The sequence below is a fragment of the Drosophila teissieri genome, chromosome 3L (genome assembly GCF_016746235.2).
Source record: "Drosophila teissieri strain GT53w chromosome 3L, Prin_Dtei_1.1, whole genome shotgun sequence".
In the NCBI taxonomy this organism is placed as follows: Eukaryota; Metazoa; Arthropoda; class Insecta; order Diptera; family Drosophilidae; genus Drosophila; species Drosophila teissieri.
This window is the reverse complement of record NC_053031.1, coordinates 1,546,277-1,560,726: the sequence shown is the minus strand read 5'-3', so window position 1 is coordinate 1,560,726 and position 14,450 is coordinate 1,546,277. Positions and strand designations below refer to the sequence as shown.

The 14,450-nt window shown below is 46.9% G+C and overlaps 4 protein-coding genes across 5 annotated transcripts; 2 read left to right on the top strand and 2 right to left on the bottom strand.

Moving 5' to 3' along the window:
• Positions 1-288: 288 nt before the first annotated feature.
• On the top strand, positions 289-9,953 carry LOC122616806. 2 transcript variants are annotated; one of them, XM_043792372.1, is made up of 4 exons: positions 289-509; positions 3,199-3,384; positions 4,972-5,309; positions 6,668-9,953. In XM_043792372.1, exons 3-4 carry the CDS (start codon positions 5,167-5,169, stop codon positions 9,543-9,545), a joined length of 3,021 nt encoding a protein of 1,006 aa, XP_043648307.1. In that variant the 5' UTR covers positions 289-509; positions 3,199-3,384; positions 4,972-5,166; the 3' UTR covers positions 9,546-9,953. The 2 variants fall into 2 exon arrangements, with proteins under 2 accessions (XP_043648307.1, XP_043648306.1); XM_043792371.1 differs by lacking the exon at positions 3,199-3,384.
• LOC122616811 lies at positions 539-3,182 on the bottom strand. The gene has a single exon (XM_043792379.1). It carries the CDS (start codon positions 2,933-2,935, stop codon positions 1,598-1,600), a length of 1,338 nt encoding a protein of 445 aa, XP_043648314.1. The 5' UTR covers positions 2,936-3,182; the 3' UTR covers positions 539-1,597.
• A 37-nt stretch (positions 9,954-9,990) lies between the features above and the next one.
• Positions 9,991-11,552, bottom strand: LOC122616813 (peroxisome biogenesis factor 10). Its single transcript, XM_043792381.1, has 3 exons — positions 11,423-11,552; positions 10,750-11,151; positions 9,991-10,695 (listed from the first exon to the last, which is right to left on the bottom strand). Exons 2-3 carry the CDS (start codon positions 11,020-11,022, stop codon positions 10,069-10,071), a joined length of 900 nt encoding a protein of 299 aa, XP_043648316.1. The 5' UTR covers positions 11,023-11,151; positions 11,423-11,552; the 3' UTR covers positions 9,991-10,068.
• LOC122616807 (RING finger protein 10) lies at positions 11,354-14,427 on the top strand. Its single transcript, XM_043792373.1, has 4 exons — positions 11,354-12,119; positions 12,197-13,642; positions 13,703-13,857; positions 13,917-14,427. The coding sequence occupies exons 1-4, from the start codon at positions 12,026-12,028 to the stop codon at positions 14,349-14,351; spliced, it is 2,130 nt and encodes a 709-aa protein (XP_043648308.1). The 5' UTR covers positions 11,354-12,025; the 3' UTR covers positions 14,352-14,427.
• Positions 14,428-14,450: the final 23 nt, after the last annotated feature.

The following is a 14,450-nucleotide window of genomic DNA, read 5'->3' as shown; positions in this document are numbered from 1 at the left end:
AATTATGAATATATTTTATACCAGTGGTACATTAAATGCAAGAAAAACTCGTTGATGTTCAATACTCTAGTACATCTTTCGAAGAGCCAAACTGACTTTTTGAAATTTAAAAGGCGGTTTCATGATGTTGCTTGGTTTTTTTATGTGTTGACTATGCTGGAAATATTAGCAAAACAATTCAATGGTTTTTCAACAGACAACTAAATTACCTTTCAGATCCTCTTTTATATTTAACCACAGGGTGCACGTGGTCTTCGGGTGTTTTATTGCTGCTGCCCGACGGTCACACTTATCGAGTCAGCCATGTTGTTTTCTGTCATCGAACTCATACAAGCGCAGGAATTACAACACAGAATTTCACTTTTTGTGTTCCCAGGAAAATAACAATTTTTAGCCCGATTAGCAGCAGGAATTATCAAAATAAATATATAGCAATTGAGCCAAAACGAACCCAACTCTTTTTGTGCATTGGTGGTCCAGAATAAGTTGCGTTTTCTATGGTTTTTGTGGTGAGTAAACGTTCATTGAATAAATTCAGTACTCGTACTTAAAACAGCGACACCACGCCCCCTCCGCTTCCCCTCTTCGTTCGTTTCGCTTCTGCTTCTTCTCGTGGAGATGCTGCAACAACAACTGCGAAGCAGCAGCAACAACAACGACTGCATGGGAGAGAGGAAAAACAAAGAAAACTGCGGGACACAGTGAAATTCAGTCAAAACAATTACCCAAAAGTGTGTTAAACAGTATTGATTGGTGCCAAACAACTCGCGGATTTCTCTTTGCGCTCTATTTCGCTTCATTTCGGTGTGCAATTCATATTTTATGCTTAGGTACAGTCTAGCAACGGTTCTACTAGCAGCCTCGTTCCAGATTCCATTTCAAGATGAGAGAAGGGCATTATGTAAAAATATTTCCGCGAATTAATTGTGTGCTAGAACACCACACCGATTATGCTGAGGCACACAGTCGGGGGTATAAATAGTATATAGTGTCACTTACGAAATGTATATCCCATAATGTTATATACACAAATTGAGTATATAGCTGTTGATAAAAAAAATCCCTGTGCTAGCGAACCTACCTGAATCGGCCTTAAACCAAAACATAAGTAGTCCGATTCCAACGCTTACCAGAAAGTTACCTGAATAGCTCTAGAATGGCATAGTAAAGTTTAGACTACCTGGAACATAAGGATCACTAAGTAACTAAAAGATCTCTATATATAATATAATCGGCTTCTTTACAACTTATTAACAATAGGTATCATGTGAGCAACGTTGGAAAGCATATCAACTAAATGTAGAAAATAAAACAACGGATTTGTTTAGCATTGCCAAGGCAACATCGTAATTGGTTTTTATAGCGCTTACCATTAAATAGTCTTAATAGCTGTTTGATCGGAGAACATACCACTATTTTATATTGGTACATTACTTTAAGGCCATCAAACAATTTTTAAAATATATTCCTATAATTTTTAATGATATATGGATACATGCCGCAATAATGCGTGCTTCGATTGACAATTTTGATTGTAATCTCCCTCTAAGAACTATAATTTCGACCTCCTCTAAGAGTGTATATCTAGTTTAAGTTTTCAATACTTTAGACCACGTGATCGCAGCGTGTTGGGACGATTTGGGCCACCGCCGAAAATGCTGCTGCGGAAGTTCGGGGTCTGTGGAGTGTTATTTCCCACGAGGCCAGGTTGCCCGGGAATCTGAATCGGACCCGGAGTGCTGGGCGCCCTGCTGATGCCCAGGCCGTTGTTCCGCAGCCTTGGCGCCACATAGGGACGCTGGCTGGTGGAGATTCCGCCAGTTCCCAGAGGCGGCAGAATACCTCCGTTTGGAGGAGTCACCACCGGAGGCTGTTGCGGCTGCTGTGGAACATTTGCATTGCCCTGAGGCTGCGGTTGCACTATAGGCGGCACAATCGAGTTCACGGATGAGTAATTAGGAGGCTGAGGCTGCTGCTGAACCGGAGGCTGCACGGTGATCGGCGGAATCTGCGTCTTCTTCGTGAGCGCCGGAGCCAAGTACGGGTGATTGCCACCGCCAGTGCCGCTGCTGTTGCTCTGCGGGATGTCGTAGGTGCGACCCGAGGGAGTGGTCACTTGGATACTGTTCCCAGGCTGCACGCCACAGGGCTTTGGGTAGTCGTAGCCATTTGGCACCGCCTGGACATAGTTGTCAAAGTACTGGCTCACCTGATGCATGGGCGTGGAGTAATTAACGGCGATCAGGGACTCCTTGGTTAGCACACCCGAGCGGGCTTGGGCTTGGGCCGCCTGAAGTCGCAGGATGTTGGCCTGCTTGATGTGCGGCAACAGCTCGGCATCGCCCTTTATCTTCTCGACCACAGCCTCGTCGCTATCGATGTTACTGCTGGGTGCAATCCCTCCCTCGCTTTGCTCACTGGCTCCGGCTTTCTTGGTGGTGGTCTCCTCCGCCGGCTTTGGGAACTCCTTGGGCACCCTTTCCTCCTTCTGGCTGGGCACCGCCTCCTGTTTCTTCTCAGCCTCGGGCTTCTTGCGATTCACAAACTCGAACAGGTCATCTATGTCGGGCACATCGGGCAGTGCTCCGTAGGATTCAAAGTTGTCTCGAAAAGCAGTGGCCCACTCCTCGCTCTTGTGAAGACTTGGATCAATGATCAGTTTCGGCTGCTGCTTATGGTTGTGGTTGTGGCTGGCGGTGATGGGGGATCCCAATGCCGCAGCTTCTTCGGGCGTTGAAATGCCTCCCACATTCTTGATCACCGTGATGGTCTTCACGCGGGTTCCCTCCTTGGAGTCGATGTTGGTGGCTGCGTAGCTCAGGCTGAGATCCCTTTTCGCCGGCTGCGGCTCCACGGCGGGCTTCTCCGGGTACTTGATGCTGATTATCGTGGCTCCGTGCACGCCCACCAGCAGCAGTAGGCCCAAGGCGGCCATTGTGTGAAAGCGGGCAATCTGGGAAATTTGTGTTTTCAGTTTTAGTTCTCTTTATTTTCGCTCTTTTTTTATAGGTTAGTAAAGCAATTAGGGTTCGGTACCTCCTTATGTTACATAATCAATAATTAAGTGACTGTTGTTTGTACTTATTCAGATCTTTGATCGAATGCAACTCGATGCTGGTAAGTTCATCGAGCGATTCGTAAATGTTGTTATACAAATCAATCCAAGGATCTAATCAAGTTTAAATTTGTGTATTGCAGTGGTGGTCTGTATGTTAATCTTTATATATGTGTTATGAACAGAGTTTGGAATAAATCAGCAGTAATAAAGATTGAATGTCGTATTTCAACTGGATGGCATTGCAAGTAAAGCCTATTGATTGATCATGGATAAGTAATAGATGAAGATGGTTTGGTTAAAGTGAAGACCCGATTAGCAGTCGAACAGTAAGTTGCTCTTGTGAATCAAACATGTTGTTATAGAACCCAGATATAATCATCGATTGATTAGCAAGTAGTCCAAGGATACACACGAAATGACTGGCAAATTGAGCTTGCTTCACTATTCATGGCACACTTTTAAAGGTAATCCCATGCACACTTTTAAAGGTAATCCCATGCACACCGATCACTCACTGTCGAGCTTCTCATCGCTTCAATCCTTCGCACATGCGATCGATCAATCAAATGATCCGATCGTTTAACGATGACGAGCGATGTGATGATAATTGTGATGAGGATCAATGACGGCCGACTGCGGCGGAGACGGTGACGGTGACGGTAACGCGGTCAATTCGATTTTCCTACTGGCGGCCGAGATGCCAACAATGCTTTTTATATAGCCAGGCGGAAGGAGTTTCGGTTTGGGTTTCCTGTAGCTGCCCGGCTCTGGATATCTAATGTCTTTGACACCGAGATACAAACAAACCGACAATCGAGCCAATCGCATTAGCTCAAAGCACACAACTGGCATCAACGATTGAGTTAAAGCTGCATAATAGCTTTCCCATTACGTCCAAAACGGTCAACGAGTTTTCCCCAGCCACTACTGTTTTGGGAAAGCAGTTGCCGCCGATCCTCCAACCCCAAGCCCCGATCTATTGATCCCTCATCCTCCAGTGGACGCAGAGCCGTCTCGTCGGCACATAATTGAGTGCGACTAATGAGGAAATTGAATCTGGCTAATGATCGTGGAGCATGTGGCGATCTGTGGCAGCTCCAGTGGGTGTCTGCTACCCGCGTCTTAAGTAGGGATAGTTTACTCTTCTACCTAATGCCACCAGTCTTTGGTAAGATCATGTGCGAAGGTCACCAGCTCCACCGGTAAGTGAGACCTCATTTAGACCTTTATTCTGTGCAAAAGCCAGGGAGAGCAGCTCCCAGCTCGTTGCAAACTGGTCGTCTTACGCAATACTAAAACGCACGCATGTCTTGGCCAGCCTCAAAAGATTGTCATGAGAAACTGCCATGCGAGTCCATGAAGTTGTGGGCCTAATGTGTGTGCAACCGAGCGATCAACTCGAGATTTAATCAGGAGCAGAGCACAGCTTTTCCCCCAAGGAAGTTGGAAAATAGTGATGTAGGAAATACAGAATTGAAGCTGTACCATTGCATGTGGAGATGGATGATAAGTGGTCATAAGGCGGCTCTTATCGAAAAAATGCAAAGATCTTTAATGTTTCTTGACGACTTGAGAAAATCTATTTATTGGTTCCATTTAATGTGTCGGCAGTTTTTATTTAAAACATCCATCTTGATTCTTTTGAAAGATGTTGGGTGAAACATGCTATGTTCGGAATGCTGAGTTATGCATAAGTATCTTATTTTGGAAGATTTGCTACAGGGTATACAATGAATGAACATACATTCGTAAGTGTATTTCCCGGGGTTTGGAAACGTTTTGATTGAATTTGTAATGGATGGCAGTGTTCTTTTGTTTGGTTACTCTTATTCCATATGCTGAGCTGATTTCTATATTTTAAGGCATTTCATTTTGTTGGTAAATTCTCCATAAGTATGCGATTCTCGTTACAGATTCAAGAATCCACCGGTAGCAGCATCATCAGTAAGCATCACCGATAAGCCTTTGTTGTCCAACTGAAGAGCCTGCGATCAGTCAATGGAAGTGGAGCGCAAGTGACGAATCTCGGAAGGCCAGACAGCGAAGTGTCTGTCTGTACTAGAAACGAAATAAATAACTAATCAAATCTAAGCAATTGATTGATCAAGATGAGTGTGATTATTCGGTTACAAAACTTGCCGTGGACGGCAAATGCGCGCGACATTCGAAACTTCTTCACGGGCCTCTCAATTCCCGAGGGCGGTGTCCACATAATCGGCGGCGAGATGGGCGACGCTTTCATCGCTTTCAGGTAGTTAGCCACAATCTGATCTATAAGTATATAGCAAACCCATAGCAAACTCCGGTCCAGCGGGTCTGGACTTGGGTCCGTGCCTGAGCCTCTCCTGAGTCGCTGCCGGGCTCTAAACTTGTAAACTTGCACGTGCCCAAGTCTGCGGTCAAAGTAATAGCACTAAGAAAAATACTTGAAAAACTCAAGCCATTGCGAGTTCATTTGGACACGGTTTTATGGACTGAAACAGGTAATATCCCCCAGGTATTCCATTCCATTAAGTTATCTTATGGGCTCCTATGGGCCTACTCATGACCGCTTTCATCCTGCGGATTCTATAAAAAGTATAACGAAATTAGTAAATTCGAAATTGGGAAATATCAACAAAATTGAAACCCTATGAAAGGTATCCAGGATTATGGATAGAATTGAAATCAGAAAGCTGCAAAAACCTAGATTAGAAATATTTTTAGTGATTTTTTTTTTGTGTTTGGAATGGGATGTTACCGAAGTAAGTACGGCAAAATTAAATGAACCAAAATATTTTCGGATAATAGTGGGACCACCGTAACTTCAAAACGGAGAGTTTCGAAATCGAAACGCTTTTTGTATATTTTGTTTTAGCAATCATTATTTTAGTCTTTTTGTATAAAGTCAAGATATATTTCAGATTCTTAAAAGTATCCGGAAAAAGGGTTTTTAAAAATAATCTTCAAAATAATATAGCTATATTCACCGTTGGTATTACAAACTCACTTTCATTTGATTCTAAAAGATTTCTGTGATTTATGACTTCCTCATTATATCTACATATATAGGTAGTTAGTTTATTTATAAATCTATATCTTCTACAAAAATTTCCGGGTAGCAAAGGCTATATAACAAAATCTTTCAAACCTTTTTTATTTTTAGCAGAAATTTGCAATTGACTTTAAAATGGTAGATTAAAAAATACTTAAAAAGGAGGTAGTCTTACATAACACACACTAATCTGAGTTCAATGAGTCGCTAATGATTTGAAAGCTTATCCAAGCAAATAAGATTGCTGTTTGTACTAATATAAGGAAGCATCCCAACTAAATTACTTACCACCTCAACGTTTGAAATGGAATAAAATCCAAACTTGGTGACCCTAGGTTTATGTTATTGAAAATCAACAATGGTTACACCAGGAACGTGGATGGTGAAAATAACACATGGAATGAATTTATAAACAGTGCTATTATTTTGACTGCTTAAAATGCTGGCTGATGAAAAACGGGGACGATCAAACACGCCGAACTCCCGAAAAGTGCTTGGGATATATTCTCTTGTTATGTAACACTCCTGATTTTTTGCCTTTGATTTTTTTCCCCCATTTCCATACAAACCAATAGCACCGACGAGGATGCCCGATGCGCAATGCTAAAGGATCGCGAGAAACTGATGGAGATCCAGGTGCGCCTGCTGCTCTCTTCGCGGGCCGAGATGCAAAAGGTTATTGAGACTGCTCGGAAAGCAGCCTCTGCTCCAGCGCCCGTTTCGGTACCAGTTCCCATGCCAGTTGTTGCCCCCATTTCGGTGGCCAAGGCAGCAGGCCCAGCTGCGCCACTGCCCCCGGTTATTGGGGGCTTGAACAGCTTCTTGGGTCAAGGCAAGGGTGTCGCCACTGGGGCGGTGCCCTCTTTTCTCACATACCAACAACAGGCGGGGATCACGCTCTCTGATGTCACAGGTCGCCGCAGTCGCAGCAGATCCTCCAGTTCCGATGATAGCGATAGGGAGCGAGAACGAGAGCGGGATCGTGATCGGGAACGGGAACGAGGTCGCAAACGTCGCTCCGACCGGTTGAATAACAGCCAGGAGAGGGAGCTGAAAATTGCTGCCGGCGGAGGGGCAGCCCCATCTCCTTGGGCGCAGCCACCGCAAAATCAGTTGCCAGGTGCGGCGGGACTGGGTCTCAACATGGGCTTGAGCCTGAATATGCCACAGCTTTTACCCGCGCTGCAGAGCTACACCACCAATACAACCACCAACAATGTGACCAACAACTATAATCTCGCACCAAGTGGCCCCGGTGTCCAGCTACTGGCCGCTTTGCAGCAGGTGGCCAGCGGTAGTGCGGCTCAAACGCAGCCTGCGAAATCCGATGCCGAACCCATTGCCTTTGCCAGCGTAAATCCCTATGCACAGATGTACCCGCAGCTCTTCCAGCAGCAGCAGTTGATACTCCAGCAGCAACAGACACCGGCCAAAGTGTCGCCCACCATGGGTAGCTCTCCGGGCGGAGGCAGCACTCCTCAGGTGGTTGCAGACACCTGCTACATTAGGATGAGTGGCATGTGCCAGAACACCTCGTATAGCGATATCCGCAAGTACTTCCAGGGCCTGTATATTCCGCACAATGGCATCAAGATCATGATGGTGAACGGCAGTCGCACGGGAGTGGCCTACGTGGAATTCTCTCGGGTGTCCAGTGCCCAAAAGGCAGTCCAGCGGAATAACACAATGTTCCGCGATCGCTTGGTTCAGATTGTTCCTGTGGGCGACGATGAGTTCGAGCTGGCGGAGGAGCGTGCTAATCGCCAGGTGCAGGACGGTAGCAGGAATCACAGCAACCACAATGGTGGTGAGAGGGGTGAACGGGGCGGGGGCGTAGTGGTTCCCGCACCCAAACCCGTTACCAATGTCCTTTATATAGAGGATCTGCCACAGACCACCACTGAGCAAGATATTATGAAGATGTTCTCCGCCAGTTACACTGTTGTGGACATCCTCTTGAGCCCTAGTCCCAACAATCGACGCGAGTCCGTAGCCTTTGTTCTTTTTGCCAGAGAGGCCGAAGCGGACTCCGCTCTACAGGATACATCCAAGCACTATATAGGGTTCCGCCAGCTCAGGGTGAGTCCCAGCAGTGAGGAGGAGATGCAGAATGCCAAGGAAAAGCAACGCAGAGCCAATGAGCAGCTGTTGAAGGAGGAAGCCGATCAGCGGGAAGAGCTCTTAAAAGATCAGCAAAGACGACAGAAGCTGCAGCAGCTGGAAAATGAAAAGAACCAACAGGCCAACAGATTCGCCGCCGACCCAAGGAGACGCCAGGCGGAGGATCAGCAGCAACCACAGCAGCAGCTGCAGCAGCAGCATCAGCAGATGAACATGGGATCCAATTTTAATCCCAACATGAGTCCCAACATGATGGCTCCCTTTGTTAATGGTGGTAACATGCCCTTCCACATGCCGCCTCACCAACAAAACGGTGGCAATAACTTCCCGTTCAATATGAATAACAACTATGACATGGTTAACAACGGCAATTCCAACGGGAACGGACCCAACTATCCAAATGATAATGGAGGCGTTGGTGGCATTCAGCGTCCCCGGCAAGAGGATGTCTTCGTTCGTGTCCACAATTGCGAGTACGCTACCAGAGTTAATGATCTGGGTGAACTATTTTCTCTTGAGCAACTACGCATCGAGCATATCGAACAGCTTTTCAATGAACGTAACCAGAGTTCCGGCGAATTCATTGTGGAGTTCAGTGATCCTGCCAGTTGCAAACAGGCCGTCAGGGAGTTCCACAACAGACGCTTTCGGGGAAGGGGACTGCGAGTGGTGGCCATCACGCCCCAGGAAATTGCTGATAGGATGAATAAGCCCTTCATGGATTATCTGCCGGGAGGAAATGGTCCCAGAAAATCCGAAAGTAACAATGTGAGTGACGTGGGCGGTGGAAATGGAGCCAGTGGAAGATCTGACGGGGGTCAGAATGCGCAGTCATCTCGTCGTCGAGGACCCAGTCGCTTTGATAAGCCGCAGGATCAGCAATCGCAACAGCAAGCACGACCGCAATCCCTGGAAAAGGAGGACAACAGCAACAGTAGCTCAAACGCACCCGTGAAGCAGCACTTCAACCCCTTCGCTCGACCAGATCCTCCGCTGAGCAGCAGTTCCCTCTCGCCCGGCAATCAGAACCAAATCAAGCCCACCTCTCCGGTGCCCGTTCCCACTTCCATAATCCCGGACAAGTTCAATCGCCCGGGATGCGTGGTGGCTATGCGAAATGTTCCATTCAAGGCGGAACTTAAGGATATCCTGCGCTTCTTCAGCGACTACAAGCTCAGCCCGGATGATATCATAAGGCGATTCAACGATGAAGGAAAACCCACCGGCGATACTCGGGTCGCTTTCGAGTCCCCTTCAGAGGCAAGATCTGCCTTCGAATCGCGCCGCAGGAAGCAGATATTCAACCGCACCGTTTACCTGGATATTATTTAGGCTATTAGCCCTTAACATTAATTGACCATCGTTTGTGTATATTGTAAATAGCTAATATTAGGACACACACCAAAAATATTACATAGATAGGACGGCCACAGTTCGGGTGATCTCTGGCCTTTACTCAGCATGTACATAAACTTGTTCAAATAAATCGAATAATCCGTGTAAGAAATGCGTTTCAGCATATAAAACCCAACGAGCGACTGTTCGGGAAGACTATCATAAACTACATTAACGCTGATGTAGCATTTTATTTTGTTTCTGAGCATCCTTTCTTTAGTCATTTTAATCATATTTCCACCTAACTTAAGTTGTTTGACCTTACAAAAAGAAAACCACAATTTTACCTAAGCATTAAATGTAATGAAGATATTTGAATAAATATATAAAACTTGTATAACTAAAGAATCTCCTTTCGAGACTTTTAATATATTTGTATGAGTAAAGTATGTACTACATAGACTCAAAAATACTTCCTTTAACATGAATATAAAAGGTCAGGGGCAATCTTAATCCAATCTTAGGCATAGTTCTGCAGTAATATCACTTGTGACTTCTTCAGCGACTCCCGGCACAACGGGCACTCATCCCGCTCCTCCAGCCACTCGAGCAGGCAGCTCCAGCAGAAGATGTGGCCGCATGGAGTCAAACTGCTGTTGGAACGTGGCTCCAGGCAAAGGATGCACTGTGGGGTGTTAGGATCTACGTCTTTGACACTCGAACCTCGTTGCAGGAACTTCTTTCCAGCCTGCTTTATCGATTCCAGCTGCTGGCGCTTGTGCTCTCGCCAGGCGTCCCAGCCACTAATGGCTAAAGAAACGCTGACCTGCAGGAAAGTGATTACGCCCAGGATCTTGTAGCCGTACAGCGAGAATTCCGGCTGCAGCCAGTGGCGGATTAGTACGTAGTTGATGCCTGTGGTGCGCTTGGACAGCTGGTACTTGCTGGCATCCAAATAGAAAAGAGACTTGTGCAGGGCTTTTACATAGCTGGGAGATTGCCTAAGTCTCTGAATAATCTTCTTTAACTGCGGCTTGACCTCGGGTCGAATCTCTTCGTTGCTGGCAACGTAGGTGTCCAGTTTTTGCATCAATCGTTGGAACAGGGAGTCGCCACCAAACTCCAGGATAATAGCAACCAGTTGCAACTAGAGAATGAGCGATACTTTAAAACGTTTTCTTTTCGAGGATTCTATACTCACCAATCTGCTGGGAATCTGCTTATAGTTGCCGTCCACCTGTATTATCCCCGTGTACTCCTCGCCGAGTGTCTGGAGGTTATTGGCCGAAGCGAATCCGTGGTAACTGAGTTCCGCCAGCAGCCTGCACATCTGGTTGTACTTTATCCAGTTCCGTGGACCGGTGAGGCGCAAAACATCGGACAAGTCTTCGGCCAGCTCGTTGGTGTACCGTGCGTCCTTCTGCACGGATCTCACGATCTCCGGCTGCCGGGCACGGGCGTTCCGAAAGTCCATGTTGATGGGGTTACTTCAATGTTGACTTTAACATATCTAATTCAAAGGCCGTTCAAAGTGCGGTCCAGATAACAAAATCAGCTGTTCGGTGTGGGGCCCTCTTCAGTTGCCCAATTGAGATGACACTTTCTAGGAAAAACAGTAATGCACTTTGCAACACAGGATTTTGAAGAGTAAAGGTCTGGCAATTAAAAACTTATTTTAAAAAGTATAAAGCTAATTGAATTAAAAAAGTGTATTATTTCCAATCCCATGTCCAATGTGTCATAGTTTTTATAATCAAAATTAGTTGTGATACTTTAACCTAATACATAATTTCCTTGCGATAGTTGTCTCTGACGAATCAAGACCGTATCAAAGCACACCACCAGCTCCCTGCGAGGCACTTTCCAATACTTACAGTCAGCCATTTTCTATAGGGCATCGCGGATGCTTTTTCTCCCTGACCAAAGGATATTTGGTTTTCCCATCAAAATTCGTTGATTTCGAGGCGTTAAATCGAAACCCCACGATAGCAGAGACCGTGTGTCGGCAGTGTGTGTGCAATTGGCAAGTGGAAATTGTCGGAAACGTTGAGATTTAGACCCGAAAAGAGCAGCTAGCCCAGACGTCACACCTTTTCAGGCACCACTACGATTGCAATTACTAATACTACTAATACTGCGGCCCACAGACTAACACAACAACAAAACAAGTGCTATAAAAGTGAAGAAGAAACGAGCCGCAAGTCCAAGTACTTAAAAAGTACTTTCGCCTCGATTTTAACTGCACTTCCTCGCAAAAGCCGCATTGGATTTTTTGGAAATATTACGCAAGTACTATTTCTAGTCGTACCCGTTGGATAATCATGGCTCAGTAAACATGAATCCGCAACGAGAATACTTTGCTAAGCGCACTCCGTGTGGAGACCAAGGCAAGACGCAATTAGCCGCCCACTGGCAGCTGTCCAGCACCTATACTAATACTATTCACCAAAACAAGTGCACCTTAAATAACCACAACGATGGACAGCAACAACAGCAGCAGCAGCAAGAAGCAGCCTCAATCCTCTCATCATGGCAAGTCCTCGTCTGGTGAATCGCAAAGGAAGTCCAGTGGTGAGTGCTCCATTCCCCTGATCCCTTTTTGTTATCCCGAAATGGTTTTAATATACTTGTAACCTTCTCCACCGCAGAGTTACATACCAACAGCAACAAGCAGCGGCACAACCGTCGAAGGAATCAGATACCCACACCGCGCAACGATCAGCAACAACAGCCGCAGCAGCCAGCGAAGCTACGTCCCAATGTGGACAAACGGCCGAAGGCACGCGGGGGTGGAGGGGCATACGATTTCCCTGCACCCCGTGGCCAGGACGGGACTCCAGGCAGCTCCCGACTAGCCTTCTCCGCCACCGGCTACGCACGTAGCGGTGACTTTGACCGTGAACTGAACTCTGTGTATGCACAGGGGAGCAAGAAGCAGAATCTGAACCATCTGCTCAACTTCCACTGCGTGCCCAGGGAACTGGAGCGAGGACATCACCATCAGGCCCAGCAGCACCACGGCTTGGGTGGCCGGAAGCAGCGCTACAACAAAGAGCAGTTCCTGCAGGCCAACTTTCAGTTCGTCATCAGATCGGGAGCAAAGGCTCAGGTTTATGGCTCGCCGGATGCACTCATCGATTGGAGCTACATCGAGCAGATCAACATACAGACCACTGAGGAGTTGCAGTGCCCCATCTGCCTGTATCCGCCTGTGGCTGCCAAGCTCACCAGATGCGGGCACGCCTACTGTTGGCCCTGCTTGCTGCACTACCTCTCGCTGAGCGACAAGACCTGGCGCAAGTGCCCTATTTGCTATGACGCCATCCACGCGGGAGATCTAAAGAGCTGCACCATCGAACAGCAGAGGGATTTGCAAGTGGGCGAGAGGATTACCTTCCAGCTGATGCGGCGCTGCAAGGGCTCCATGTACATTGAAAAGCATGTTGCAGGACTGGGCGAAACTATTGAACGTTTCCCCTTTGTGTCCGCTGGTGAAGAGGCTAAACGCTACTCCAAGTTTCTAATAGCCAAACGCTTGGATGTAGCCGCCATCATCGAGAGGGAGCGTGGCGAACTTTTAGCCGAATCGGATATCTCCTGTCCCGAGGATGTGTTTATCCAGCAAGCTCTGGTGATGCTTCAAGAGCGTGGCGAAAAGTTGGGACTCGAGAAACCTGATCCCAGAGAGGAGGAAGGGGAAACAGCACCTGTTCTTTGCCTTGAAACCGAGACCAAGATTGATATTGAGAAGCCAGACGATGCCTCCATCTCATCGGGAGAGGCATCCAGCAGCCTTAGCTGCTCCTCGAGCAACCATAATAAATACTATTATTTCTACCAGTCAACCGACGGACAGAACATTTACTTGCATCCCCTAAACGTGAAGATGCTTCAGGCCTGCTATGGCACCTTGGATTTGGGTCCGCTACTCATCGAAGCACAAATCGTGCAGATGGAACAGCACTCCATGGATGAGGAGCACCGTCGCAAGTTCACTTGTCTTGGTCACTTGCCTTTGACTTGTCAGTTTTCGGTTGTGGAAGTCGAACTGCAGCCACCAATTGTCTCTGGCGGAATACTCAAGCTCTTTAAAGGTAAGTTTCCTAGTTTCGTGTACTATTCCAGCATTAAATAAATATGTATTCTTTCCGCAGAGGACATTCTTCATCGCAAGAAGGAGCGACAGCGTCGGGATCGTGAGGAGCGCAAGCGTGAGCAGCACATCAACGAGATAAATGACCGCCAGATGGGCAAACTTATTGCCAGTGCAGCCAATCTTGACTTAAGCTCCTCCCATGAGTTTCCCACTGTGAGTTAGCAATGCCCACCAATAGTTTTAATTATTAATATGAGCTATTTTATCTAAAGTGCGGCTTCGAGGAGGCTTTGCCCACTCCCAGTGGCTCTGTGCCCATGACCATCAGCAACCAGGAACGTAGTTCACGCTACTCCAGCGTCACTCTGGGCAGTCCCCAGCAGGAGTTATGGCCCACTATCGGAAGTAATTCTCCTGGAGGTGGAGCCACAGCATTGGATATTCAGGTGGGAGCCTGGGGTCGCTCAGCTCCACCGCCGCCACGAGCTGTTATGGTCCCTAGAGCGAGTGATGAGGATTTTGAGCAGCGATCTGTGGGTCACTGGGGACTGGGAGAACTTCTAGTTGGAGCCTTGGACCAGAAGAAGCAAAAGGTAGGAGCAGCAAAAACCAATGGAGCAACTCCTGCGGAATCCAAGAAGCAAAAGAAAGCCAAGGGAAAGAAGATGGTTCCCCTGTTCGCCACGGGCATGAACAGAGCTCCATGAAGAGGATCGCTTATAAAGTTACAAGATTTATTGTATTTTTGTTTTTATGCGAATATTTCAACGTTATTTTAAATAACCGAGATTCTTTCATTGAAGAAG